This window comes from Bombus flavifrons, chromosome 1, assembly GCF_040668555.2.
Source record: "Bombus flavifrons isolate JBK064 chromosome 1, iyBomFlav1_principal, whole genome shotgun sequence".
NCBI lineage: Eukaryota > Metazoa > Arthropoda > Insecta > Hymenoptera > Apidae > Bombus > Bombus flavifrons.
Genome location: NC_138442.1, coordinates 15,845,431 through 15,858,731, shown reverse-complemented (window position 1 = coordinate 15,858,731; position 13,301 = coordinate 15,845,431). Strand labels below are relative to the sequence as shown.

The 13,301-nt window shown below is 32.6% G+C and overlaps 2 protein-coding genes and 1 long non-coding RNA gene across 14 annotated transcripts; 2 read left to right on the top strand and 1 right to left on the bottom strand.

Annotated features, from left to right (window-relative positions):
- The first annotated feature begins 846 nt into the window (after window positions 1-846).
- On the top strand, window positions 847-1,826 carry LOC138178715 (uncharacterized protein KIAA1143 homolog). The gene is made up of 3 exons (XM_069110891.1): window positions 847-1,046; window positions 1,242-1,368; window positions 1,429-1,826. Exons 1-3 carry the CDS (start codon window positions 936-938, stop codon window positions 1,596-1,598), a joined length of 408 nt encoding a protein of 135 aa, XP_068966992.1. The 5' UTR covers window positions 847-935; the 3' UTR covers window positions 1,599-1,826.
- A 390-nt stretch (window positions 1,827-2,216) lies between these two features.
- Window positions 2,217-13,031, top strand: MEP-1 (zinc finger protein MEP-1). 12 transcript variants are annotated; one of them, XM_069110844.1, is made up of 10 exons: window positions 2,217-2,486; window positions 3,891-4,018; window positions 5,435-5,527; window positions 5,934-8,276; window positions 8,388-8,464; window positions 9,098-9,235; window positions 9,766-9,942; window positions 10,515-10,637; window positions 10,859-10,963; window positions 11,074-13,031. In XM_069110844.1, exons 3-10 carry the CDS (start codon window positions 5,458-5,460, stop codon window positions 11,386-11,388), a joined length of 3,348 nt encoding a protein of 1,115 aa, XP_068966945.1. In that variant the 5' UTR covers window positions 2,217-2,486; window positions 3,891-4,018; window positions 5,435-5,457; the 3' UTR covers window positions 11,389-13,031. The 12 variants fall into 12 exon arrangements, with proteins under 12 accessions (XP_068966945.1, XP_068966918.1, XP_068966974.1 ...); XM_069110803.1 differs by having other exon boundaries at window positions 2,219-2,424; window positions 8,376-8,464; XM_069110784.1 differs by having other exon boundaries at window positions 2,219-2,486; window positions 8,376-8,464.
- LOC138178724 (uncharacterized) lies at window positions 3,890-4,625 on the bottom strand. Its single transcript, XR_011172794.1, has 2 exons — window positions 4,470-4,625; window positions 3,890-4,393 (listed from the first exon to the last, which is right to left on the bottom strand). It is a non-coding gene; the product is annotated as an uncharacterized LOC138178724 (long non-coding RNA).
- Window positions 13,032-13,301: the final 270 nt, after the last annotated feature.

The following is a 13,301-nucleotide window of genomic DNA, read 5'->3' as shown; positions in this document are numbered from 1 at the left end:
ATATATATATAAGTATGTGTATGTAACGTCATAGCCTTGCGGCTCCCCATAGCGCACGGGGAGCCATACATTTACGAATTTTTATGTATCGACGCAGCCTTGAGGTTCGCGTAGCACGGTAACTGATAGTTTGAAGCCCACCTTAAACTATAGGTCCTACATGCCCTTCAATGGTACCAAAAATCATTCTTGCTTACTCTCCGAGTCATACCTAAGCCAATTAAAAACTAGTGCTTGATGCCGAAAAACAAATTCCTTGAAGCACTTTGAAAAAGACCGAGATGAGGCGTAAGGAAAGGTCTCGTTCTGCGTATATACGACGCTGGTAACATGTATACTTTGATAGTTTATTCATTTTCCCGGATGTTTACAGCCTTCATAATATGTTGCACATTTCCCCCAATGGTGGCGTTTCAAAAGAGATTCTCTCCTATATTGCCTTCTTATAGGTACACACACATATATATATATATACATATATATATACATACTATGAATGTTTAACAGAAACACTATTCATCTCTATCTGTCTTGCAAGAACGTGGACTTTGTTAATCTTTCAACTTGATTTTTGATAATTAGACACGACTCAATTTACGGACGGTTTTCCCTAGCAAATGTCAAGACCTGTTTATATGATCGTATCGTGGCTTTTATACTCCAGGGATAATAACTAACAATTTAGCTTGGAATTCCCCAAGTTCCTGAACGGCCACATAACAGTACCAACCAATCAGAATTAAGACACTAGTGAATTTTACTAGATGTATCCAACTTGATTTTATTTCCCAATCTATGTAGAATTCATTGATTCATGCTAATTCATTCATTCTATGTAGAATGTAATGTATTACGCAGTATTATTTTGTAGCATACTAAAATTAGGTTATATTTTGATGTTTGGAATTTTAAAATATTAGCAGAAAGATAGTAAAATGTCAAGGAAGAAACATAATGTGTCGTATATTAAGCCGAATGAGCCAAAATTTTTACGCGAATTAAAGGAACAAATCGGATACAAGGAAGGACCTACAATCGACACAAAGGTAAATCGTATTTTTCATTATATACAAATAATTGCTCAACTTTTAGGTTATTAATTAGGACGTAACTATAAATTAATAATTATTCATTGCAATTAAGCATATTTGCAACTAAATCATTACATACACCATAATATATACTTATTTATAACTAGCATAAACAATCATTTAAATAATTTAAAACGTTCTCTTAAATAGAGAGAAGTATTACCACAAGATTCAGACAATGAAGAACATGAAGAAGACAAGCCTGTTGTAGTTGTATTAAATTCTGAACACTTGAGTGCAGAACAAGCAGAGGCATATAAGAAAAAGAAAGAAGAAGGTATAAAGTGCATACTACACTTTCATCTATGATAACTACACATGAATTTTTATATTGTAGAGGAAGCTAATACTCCAGCAGATTTATCTAAAAGAATTATATTCAAGAAAAACAAAATAACAGAGGCAGAATCAGATAAAGCAGATAAACCACCGAGAAAGAAAATTAAAAAATCAAAACAAGAGAAAGTCGTATTATCATTTAATGATAATGATGAAGATTACTCGTAACATTGCTTATGTATGGCAAATGCATTTATAATTAAAATATATAAAATAAAAATGACTGTACAAGATCTCAAAGATATTTAACATATTTTCTAAATATATACAGTAGGATATAATGCATATAATGATGATGTAATAACATATAAATATGTTATTGGAGGAACTTTGTATTTTTAAGGTACTGAAAATATTGATATTTAAAATGTAAATATTGTATATAAAATTCTTACATTTTTTCCAATAAAAATGTTTTAAAAAAGGATGTAATCAGCTGTATAAATATAAATTCTTAATAAAAAGATAGTATCATTTGAAAATAATTCTTTTAATAGTGTAAAAAAAGAATGATAATAAAAATTTATTAGATAAAAAAGCCATGTTATTTTATTTAGAATACATATATATATAAATTAAATAATAAACTTTGTATTTATAAGTATAATGTATATAAAAATGATAAAATAACATTTTTTTAATATCCTTACGTGAATTCTAGGTGTGTCTTCCCAAAGGAACCTATAGAAAAGGGCGGAGGCTTGTTAGTCAACCCTATTACTAATATTACTATACACATTGTTGCAATTGCAGATTGTCCTTATTCTTGGGAGAGGCTCTCATTGGATGTGCACGTGTACCCGGTCACGTGACTATATACAACAAACGCTACTGGTCGTTTCGTCCCTTTAACATTACGCGTACGTCATAAAATTTACGGTCACGTGATTATCGTCGCCATCTTGGCAGTTTTCGACGACGAAGGTAAGAAGGATCCGTGACGTCGAACCCAAATAAACACAAAGTATATGTGAATAATTTTGATATAAAAACGGTGTGTATCAAGTGTCGAAGGAGTCGCGTGTGTAGCCGAATATTTATCAGTGCTTGCGAACGGTCAGTGAATTTAAATAGCACGGCATTTGCGATGTGTGTGTGTTTCGATTATTGGTCCTCTTTGGGGGGATAATCGTGATCGGCTAGCGACCACCACGGCAGCTGTTCGACAGTTAAGCCAGCCCTTATGAAGAAATGGCGGCACCTTTCTAAAAAATTTCAATGAATTAGTAAACACGAGTGTTTCCACAATTTTCGAGATCGTAGATGGAAACAAAGAATTATTATTTGTAAAAAAAAAAAAAAAAAAAAAGGAAACGCCAAGGGACTTGCGATTGATTTGTTGGATTTTATGATTTGTACAGTTGTGGTACCGAATAACACAATATAACCAGGGCCGTGACAATCCTCTCAATTCCCTTGCGTATTCCCCATAATTTTAACTCCTCTTATCTCTCTTTATTAAACAGATTGTCTCGAAAGATTTTTAACAAGAATTTTCTTTCGAATCTATGCACTAATGTTTATGTTTCTCGACTTCTAGTGTGAATACATTACTACACTATTAATGATATTAGAATTCATTTACGATATATCGATTGCCATTAACTACCGACGTTCGCGTAACTTAACTAAATTACTTACATTACGTATAGTGATATTAGTGATACACGCTAAGAACTGTTTAGTGGAATTTATTATGTACTTCGCTACTATTGTTTTCACGTTGAATCGATCGATTCGAAATTGATAGTTAATTATTTATATCAATTATATCGACGCAGAGTGTATTTATCCTTTAAATAATGCGATCTTGCACCATTATTTTGCTTACTTAAGTGCATGATCAGCAAGATATGGAGTAGAAAAATGCTGTATGTGAATTATTGAAATTACGATAGAGAATCATGATTTTGATCCTTTAAATCGACTAAATAAAACATTGCATATTAATGTTTCTATAATTTCAATTATTTAATTGTATATTTCTTTGTTTCAATTTTATAGTACATTGGAATAGAAGATAATTCAATCAATGCTCTCATTTTATATTTAATATATTTTAAACAATTTGCATTTCGTACACAACATATACTTTTTTACAAAGTGAACGAAAACATCTAATCAATTTTGTTCTTTTATTTTCATTAAAAGATAATGAATATCATTCAATATTAAAAACATATCTTTTTAATATTTTTTTGTATAAAGTTTCGTTCAAGACTAATGACATTCATATAGAGAGCTATAAAAGAATGATAAATAGCATCCAGGGAAAATATACTTCACGAAGTATTCTGTTCCATTCTGCCGCCCTTTCTTTCTAGCTTGATTTCTGCTTAACCCTTGTGGAAAAGAACCCACGATTCTTGCGACGGCCCTGGGCATAACTTTTTAACGTTTCCAACGTCGCGCCTGCCCTCTGGTGCCTAATTTTCAGCGATGAATGTTCACTATTTACAGGTTTTGTGAATAAATCGTGTAGAAGTGTGTATAAAGGACAAATCGTACCTCCGCCACCGCCACTGAAGATCGCACGTTGTGAGAATGTCGCGGTATCAGAAAATCGTTTAGGACAAGCAAGCGGTCAGGTGCGTATATTTGTGCCTAGTGACAGGAGACGAATGGAGTTTGTACGCGTTCCATTACCTCATAGATCTGCCGGGGGATTTGTGGATAAGCGAATTAAGTAGCACGAGACACGTCCCGAAACGAGCATACTGAATGGAATTCCTCGGTGTTTTCGATCACTTGCACAGCCAATTCTTATTCACGTTCTCCAATTTCCAAATAATCTTATCGTTACTACTTCCAACGAACGATGCGAATGCTGCATCAAAGAGCATTAGTGTAGGTTAAAGTATGCTTAGCATCTTTTAGGAGAATATTGTAATGCTCTTTCAATAGGATGCAAAAGAGACTTTATCATCGTCTCTTTCTACTTCATATATCAAACCGCTTATTTCCTACAAAATTTCGTTTGTCATAAGGACAAATGGTAATTTCGAAAATTTTAATAAGAACTTTGAATAAAAACGCCACCGATCCGGTGGATCAGATCTATGTATACAGATAATCTGACAAAACGATCCGCGTTTATCTAGTTTCTTCTTTGTCGCGTATCATCAATCTATATTAGAATGTTATTTGACGTGTTTAAGTTACATGGATAAATGTGAAACTATCCGATACTTGCGATTTCAAATTCGTTCACGTTTAGTATCGTCGTGTGAGATGAATTTGTCATGATTGGATTCGGTAGGTCATAGGGTTGTTCTGTAGGTGGTTGGCGTGTTGTCCGGCATGTATAGTGTAGAGTACTGTAGAGAGTCGGAAGGTTGTGCGCTCGCGCGCTCACCTATGGATGGCGAGTCGGATGGTTCGTGTGTGCGTATCACTGCGTGTATGTTTATATACCTACGACTACATGTTTGTCAGTGAGTACGAAAGGCGAAAGTTCGATGTATAAGTTGTAGGTATAGATGTAGGTTTGGTAGGTTTGTGAAGGTTGAGTGAGGAGAGGTACGGCGGAGGGCTGACTGGCTGACTGGCTGGCGCTCGGACGCGGTGGCTGGCGAGTGCAGGTGACTGACTGAGAGACGCTAACCATTCAAGCTACTTCGCAGGACTTCGCTTCGTCTCCGATCATTTTTATCCACGGGTCCACTCCCTGGTTCCTCTTTCTCCAAGTGTGCGCGCGTGCCAAGAGTTTCTCACTGACCAACCAGAGACTCATTTCGGGAACTCTGTCGGGTCTGGAGCGTGGGGATATATATCCAACGAACTTTGTTGGTTATGGGAACAAGGAAATAGGAGTACGGAATTCGCAGCGCCATTTTGAAAAATTCGGCCCCGCTAAAAATTCCCTCTCTCTCTCTCTCTCTCTCTCTCTCTCTCTCTCTCTCTCTCTCTCTCTCCCCGCCCTCGCGTTCTCATATCGTCGATGTAATGAAACGCGTCGTCGTCGCTACGAGCCGCTTATCCCTCTGCTCTTATTAATTGTTTAGATCAACTGTACAGTGGTGGCCCCATGGAAGGCACGCTGGAAGAACCCCCTATTAAGGACTCATCTCAGACCAGTCCTGATAAGGTTCTCAAAGGTATGCTCTATTCCTCTTTCAAACTGTTAGAGCAACCCTTTTTTGTACAACCGATATATTCATTTTTCTGTTTTGCTTCGCTATTTTCTTCTGTTATCGTTAAAAAGTGACGCCAGTATTGAGTTTTTCGTTTTTCTGCTATATGGATGGATATTATTTTATTGTATTTTATAACATTTTATTGGATTTGCATGTTGTTAAGAAGGTGTAGTTTGCTCAAGTTATGTAGAAATGATTCACATTTTCTAATACCTCTGCTATGTTCTCTGATCATTGTAATGTAATTGTAATTATTAGTGAAGTACTAATAGCCTGCTTCATCTATCATGTTATACTTAATATAATCTATATTTAATATTAAAAAAGAATTAATACTTGTATAAAAATAATCTGTTATATTTTGCAGATGTGATTCCAAATGGGGTTAATGGAAATTATAATGACAAGGAAGAATTCATTGATGCTGACACTAATATATCTAAACTTGTGTCAAAAGAAATTAGTGTAGTAAGGGAGCAAAGAGAGGCAAATGGAAAAGAAGATGATGAGGACAAACACAGAATGGATGTTGAAATGGAGGAAAGGGGTCTAGAACCTGAAAATAGTGAACAGAATGGGATAGCGCAAAATAGAAGTAAAGGGAGTGAAATGTCAGAGTCAGAAAATGACTCTAAAATGTCTAAATCTCCAGAGGGTGTCAGTGACATAAACAATTTTAGTGAAGTGTCCAAGACTGAAGATAAGTGTAGAAACACATCTTGTGAGGCTATGGAAGTTGATGAACAGAGTAATAACTCGGATGTTGAATGTCTTGACGAAAACATAACAGAAATACACTCTGATAACGATGATGTGTTCACTACAAAAGCTTCTGCCCTTAAAGATAATAATTTATCAGGCAGTAGTGATATCCAACTTAATGACAGTAGCGAAATTGCTGATAGTAGTATGGATACATCTGATGTGAAAATTTGTGAAGAAAACGGTAGTTGCGATAGTCCTGATATTGAAGAAATAACTGATAGTGCAAAGAATGGTCATAATACTTCACCAGAACGTATTAATAAAGACCCAAAACAAAGAAAACAAAGAAAGCAAGTAGATCTTAGTAGTATTACACCAAGAAGAAGTTCTCGAAATATAAAGAGGACAAGTTACATAGAAAAAGAAATAGAAGAAGAGGAAGTAGATGATGATGGCTCAGATATTGAGGAAATTAAGCCAGAAGATCCTCTGGCTGGTATTGATAGTAAAGACAAAGAGAATTCTAAACTAAAGTCACCAGTCAAAAATAGTAAGACTACTATTGTAGTCAATGATACTAAGCGGTTAGTAGAAATAGCTGCTGGTAGCAAATCTGTAAAAGGAGGAAAGAAAGAACCTACCTTAGTTATTATAGATACAAATTCTATACTTTCTGGACGTGGTGGTGTTCCTGTGAGTAGCAGTAAACCTCATCACACTGTTTCTAGTACTAGCTCATTTTCAGTAGTTCCAGTGGGAATGACTACACAAACTATGTATCCTAATATGAGGACGACTATTACACCAGTGCCCATGACGTCAAAAACTGCACAGCTAAGTCCTAAAACCACTAGTATGACAACGGTAACACCTACGGTTACACCTCCAATATTACCTACTTTAAGTGATGACATGTTTGTGGTAGAAGCGCCATCTTTTATAGTACCATATGTATATGAAAAACCACCTCTGAAACCCTTAAAGGAGTTTGTCACAAAATTGGAGAAATGCTTAGAGGAACAAGAAAAAGAAGAGAGAAGCAAAAGAAGCATAGAAGAAAATAAGGGAGACGAATGTGATGAGGATTCACTGGATATAATTCAAAAAAATAAAGATAAAAGTGATGAAAGTGAAAATGAAGGAAGTTGTAGTAAGAGTAAAAAGGATGAAGACAGAGGTGATAATTCAGTAGATATAACTGAATCTGGATTTAGTAATATAAGTGACAAACAGGATATACGACAAGACGATAGGAATAAAGTACTGACATATTTTGATTTACCACTGGGGAAATTTTTTATGCAAATTGGAGTGAATCTTGTTCAGGAATATGTGCAAACTGATCTTTTACGGACTCAAAAACGTAAACAGGGAAAAAGTAGCACATCGGCTGAAACTCAACTAGCTATAAATTCACTCATTAAAAATCTAGAATTTAGTAAAGAAAATAATGAACCATTCCATTTAGAACAGAAAAAATGTGAATTCTGTAATTTTAAAACAGAATCAACTTTAGTCATGCAACATCATTTAGAAACTCCACATATGCGCAATTACGTCTACAAGTGTAATTTTTGTCCGACTGAAATGCGTAGTCCCCACGACATATTATACCATATGGAAGCAGAACATAATACTCGCGGGAGGTTGGAGCGGGGTCCAGCTTTTCATCAATGTCCTAATTGTCCGTTTGAAGACAACCAGAAAGGCAAACTAAATCGACATATACTTGCTTGTACTAAGAAATTCAGATCAGAAAAGAATTTAGAACCAGGTGCTGATTGGGAACCTCCAGCAAAAATTCCACGATTCAATCGAACAAGGCCTGTTGGGCCAACTAACCCCAGTGCACTTGCGATGGCAATGAGCGGTAAAGGACCTCAACCACTTTTACCAAAATTACTTCCTGCTCCAATCACTGGTCGTGGAAGAGGACGGCCGCCTATGCAACCAAGATATTCAGATTTGAAAACGTTACGACCGGGTGGTACGACAATGCGTCAGGGTAACTTTTTATCATTTTACATTAATATTAACATATTACATTGAATTATACTCGACCTGTGCAAATTCGATTATGTGTAATATATTGCTGATGTTTTAGATAATGTTGCAGGAATGATGTATCGTCCAACATCGTCTGGCTTATTGGTCCCTACTTCATACCGATTTGGTAGTAATCAAATATTTCAGGTAAAAATGTTTTCATTTTTTCTAATTCTTTTTTATTAATAATAGAACATATTTCAGTATTTTTTTGGTAGAAAAAGGACGCACGGTATTTTGTAAATATTGAAGGATTATGTTGCATATTAAACGTATTCTAATGTCATAACTTTTATAAGATTTAATAGTAATAAGGGGAATGATAATCATTTAAAGTCATGTCCCTGAAGGCAATGTCCTTGAAGTAATGTAATTTCAGTTACAATGTATAAGCACACGTATGATATGCACAGTATATTTATGCCTTTATATTTCTTTGAATCTTTTTGTAATAATTATCACCACTATTAATACGTACAGTATCTAATAAAATTTGCGAAAGCTGTCTTACTATATTTTATGTATTAAATTTAAAGAATGATTAATATAGTAAATTATCATAATGGGAAGAAAAGAAAAAATTATATTTATTTTATTTATTTACATTTAAGTATTTTATTTTCTATTTATCTATTGGTAGTGGAGTATGTTGATTTCCTTCTGTGAATTTTCCTCAGCTAATTTTGTTTTACTAATATCTATAAAAAAAACTACAGGTTCACAAATTCAAGTATATAAGAGTTTAAGAATTAGTAAAAAAATATATGGGTGGTGACACAGGTGGTGGGTGGCTCTGGGACTGTCATGTCGGCTGTCTCGGGAGTGAGTAGCAGTAGCGGCGGCAGTTCCGGTCAACCCACACCCATTGCACTTGTACCCAACGTAATCGACTCTCTCTCTAGATTGTCCTCATCACAGGTAAATAATTGTTGGAACCTATCAGGAAGGTTATATTGATTTTGTAAAATTTGTGATCGCATGGATAATGTGTTCTGCAGGTGCAAAACGGCTTTTATAACCGATTTCTTGAGATTTACTTAATCGAAGCTGTACACAATTGCTTATAAGAGTTAACAATATGTGTAAAGTTATGGCTAAACATATCATTAGTGTGCAGTGCAACTAGTTTCGTAATTATTGATTTCATCAATGTATTTTTACCCTTGTAATATCTTGCATTATGAAAATGTTTAATTTTGTATTGATATAATCTTACATTGTTTATAAATTTCGAAGGAATTCATTGACAATTTTTATTACTTTTACTATTACCTTTGTAAAAATCGGTCGATAATAACTAGTATATATTTAAGTTATATTTAAGATATAAAGATTTTTTTAAATAAGATACAATTTGGTACTGTAACATAATTGGATTAAAAATTTACCGATTCTAAAGGTACACATTTTTAATGTTTAAAATAATTAGTGTATTTTATATTTTTCAGAATACAACAGCAAGTCCCAAAAATCCTACTGCAAAATTGTTAAGTCAACCAAGTATATCTATAACTCCATTACCACGTACAACATCTCAAACCTCCATCCCTGGTTCTGGAACTTCATCAAAGTCTGGAGAAAAAACTACATTTGTCATATGTGAAATCTGCGATGGTTATATTAAGGTGAGTTATGTATTAAAATAATGGGAAAAATACTGTCGGATTTTCTATTATAAAATATTTCATTAATTTTTAATTACCTATTTGCAAATAAAGATGCACTTCTGTCTTTACCATCAGTTGCAACAGAGAAATTCACAAGCAAAGATTGAGACAAAGTGCACTTATCATTTCATTGTATCTTTCATGGGTTTTAAAAAGTTAACAATGCGACTGTTGTGATTGAAAATTTGTGCAAAGCTTTCAAATATGAGGAACATATAAGATAAAGATGATATAAAAAGCTTCAAACTGGTGATTTCAACTTTGAGAGAGAATCAAGTGGAATATTTTTCTTTGAAAATTCAATAATTTTTTTGAAGAGGTATAAAAAAGATGGAAGATACCCATAGGAAATCATGGAAGTGCCTTATCAGAAAATTCGACATTACTTCCTGCTCAACTTAATATTTTATATTCAAATGGTTTTAACGATATAAAACGTTGTAAAATTAAATAATACTATAAGTATTATGCATTATATATTATAAGTATTATACTTTGTACATGTGCCTTGTCTCTATTTTATCTTTCAGGATTTAGAACAACTACGTAACCATATGCAATGGATTCACAAAGTAAAAATACATCCAAAGATGATTTATAGTAGACCTCCATTGAATTGCCAAAAATGTCAATTTCGGTTTTTCACAGATCAGGTACATAAATACATACTTTCCCTCTTTTATAAATTTCATTACTGTATTTAAATATAAAATAATACAACAAACAACATGTGATGTATATAGAGCACATTTTATGAATTAAAAATGAATATTTTTCCAATTTTTTTTCTTTTATATAATTATTGACTGTGCCTTGTTCAATCTTTTATATGTAAAAATAAAATTATAATAGTATTGCGTAAATATTATTACAGGGTTTGGAAAGACATTTACTTGGGTCTCATGGTTTGGTTACATCTAGTATGCAAGAAGCTGCAAATAGAGGAAAAGATGCAGGTCGCTGTCCAGCTTGCGGCAGGGTGAGTTATACATTTTATGTTGCTCAACATTTGAAATTATGTACATGTGAGATTGGGAGATATAAATTTAAGCAGCATATTACTTGAGGGTTGTGGATCTTAATTTTTAGGTATATCAATGGAAATTACTAAATCATGTTGCGCGAGATCATGGAATGACATTAAAACCAGCGCATCTATCTTATAAATGTACAGTTTGCACTTCCACATTTGGAATGTATAAGCAGTTTGAAAATCACGTATATTCGGCACATAGTGGTGTAGCTAAAAGAGTAATGGATAAGAAGAATACACCTTCATCTCCATCGTCCAGATCCAATGACTCCCTTCTGAAACCACTGAAGATTAATGATGAAATTACGATTATTCCACAACCAGCAAAACCTACAACCAGGTCGGGTACATCTCAAGGCAGAGGAAAATAGCAATGATCAGCAGAGTGATACATGTGTCTTGTCTTAATGAATTTCACCTAATTTTGTGGTACTCCATACCAGTCATTGTAGTATACAATGATTGACGTACCGTGTACATGTGTATGCATATTATGCTTAAGACGCAATTACAACACATAAACATACAACTCTCAGCAAAAAAATAGTTGATTGCGTAATAATATTCCATCAATGATTATACCGATATATTTATTTAAGAATTTTTATTGTTGTTATCAGACATAGATAAAATAGACTGTAAAAATATTAAAGGGTGGCCTTCAGTCTAATTCCTTGGTTAATCCTAGAGCTGCATATTCCTGACCTACATGCCTATAAAAACCTATAAATACGAAGTATATTTACATTTTATGCGACACTCACATGTCATATTGCGAATCTTGGATAGTAAATTCACTAATAATATAAATTCTTTTTCTAAGGACAAATATATTTGAATTAATTCTATTTTGTTATTAATCCTAATACGATTACGTAAGGCAATGAACGATAAACTGTCCTTACTCCATATATTCGATGTGTCTACACGTCATGTTGCGAAGAAATTTCTGAACGATATACCAAATAAAAAATTGTACTAATTAACGGTGACCTAAAACTTTCGCGATGTCTTTTGGTAAATAATATTTATTATTTACCAAAAAAAAATGGGTAAATAAATGGGAATAAATTTTCTCCATTTCTTTCCAACACATACATATTTTTGTCTTCTTTTCAAATTTGGAATCATACTTTTAAGCGATGAATGTGGGATATATAACTCTCTGTTTAATTTGTAACGTTTGATAAAGTTGTGTGTATGAAGTAAGTTATAAAATCAAAACATCTTTTGAAGTTGTAAATTGTATCTATTGCTATAAGTTTAAATTTTCCGTAGCAGACGTTATAATAAAATATTAAGTTTTATTTTTGCGCTCTTATATAAACAAAAATGTACATTAATATAGAATATAATATAAACGACTATATCAATAAAATAGGATGGCACACATATGTGTATACATTTTTTCTGTTGGAACGATAAATTTATTATGAAACACCGAATTTGTTAGTACGAACAACGTGACATCTAAACATATATATTTATATATGTATATATATAATATCAAGAAAAGTATTATATATATAAATATGTAAAATCATATATATATATATATATATATATATATATATATATATATATATATATATATATATATATATAATTATTATAGCATAGTGATAGCATGGTATAAGAAGGGACAGTTAATTATCTTCTTGTAAGCACTATGGATTTATATAATAGGCTTATATGAATATGTAGATAGTCGAAAGAAGTAACAGAATTAATTTAATAATTTTGATCTTTTCTTAATAAGTTTTGTACGTTATTGTAGGAAATAATTTTAGAAAAAAAGATTGCATTCGATAAAGGACATAACATAGTGCATTTTTACACTGTATGGTTATATTATTTAATTGAACTACCACTTGTCAGCCACTTTTATGGCAAACTATGTTGGTAAAACAGAGAAACATTCATAGATGTAATTACAGAAATATATAGTTTACTGTAATAATTTGTACAATATTATACGATTATAAAAATAAAGTGTACCAACATTGTATTACAACTCATAGCTTATTTATAATATCCTTTAGACTACATACAATAATGTAGATCTATGTCTACGGGTATGCATTTATTTTAAATGTTTTATGCATTTTAATGCATCATGTATAATTGATAATGAGTATATGCCTGTAACAATATAATGTAAATCAAATCATATAAATTGATTATATATAAAGCATTATATAAATTAGTAAATAATTATTAAGTATGAAAAGATAATGTTATTATATATATATATAAAATATAAAAGTATAATTGTATTATAAGT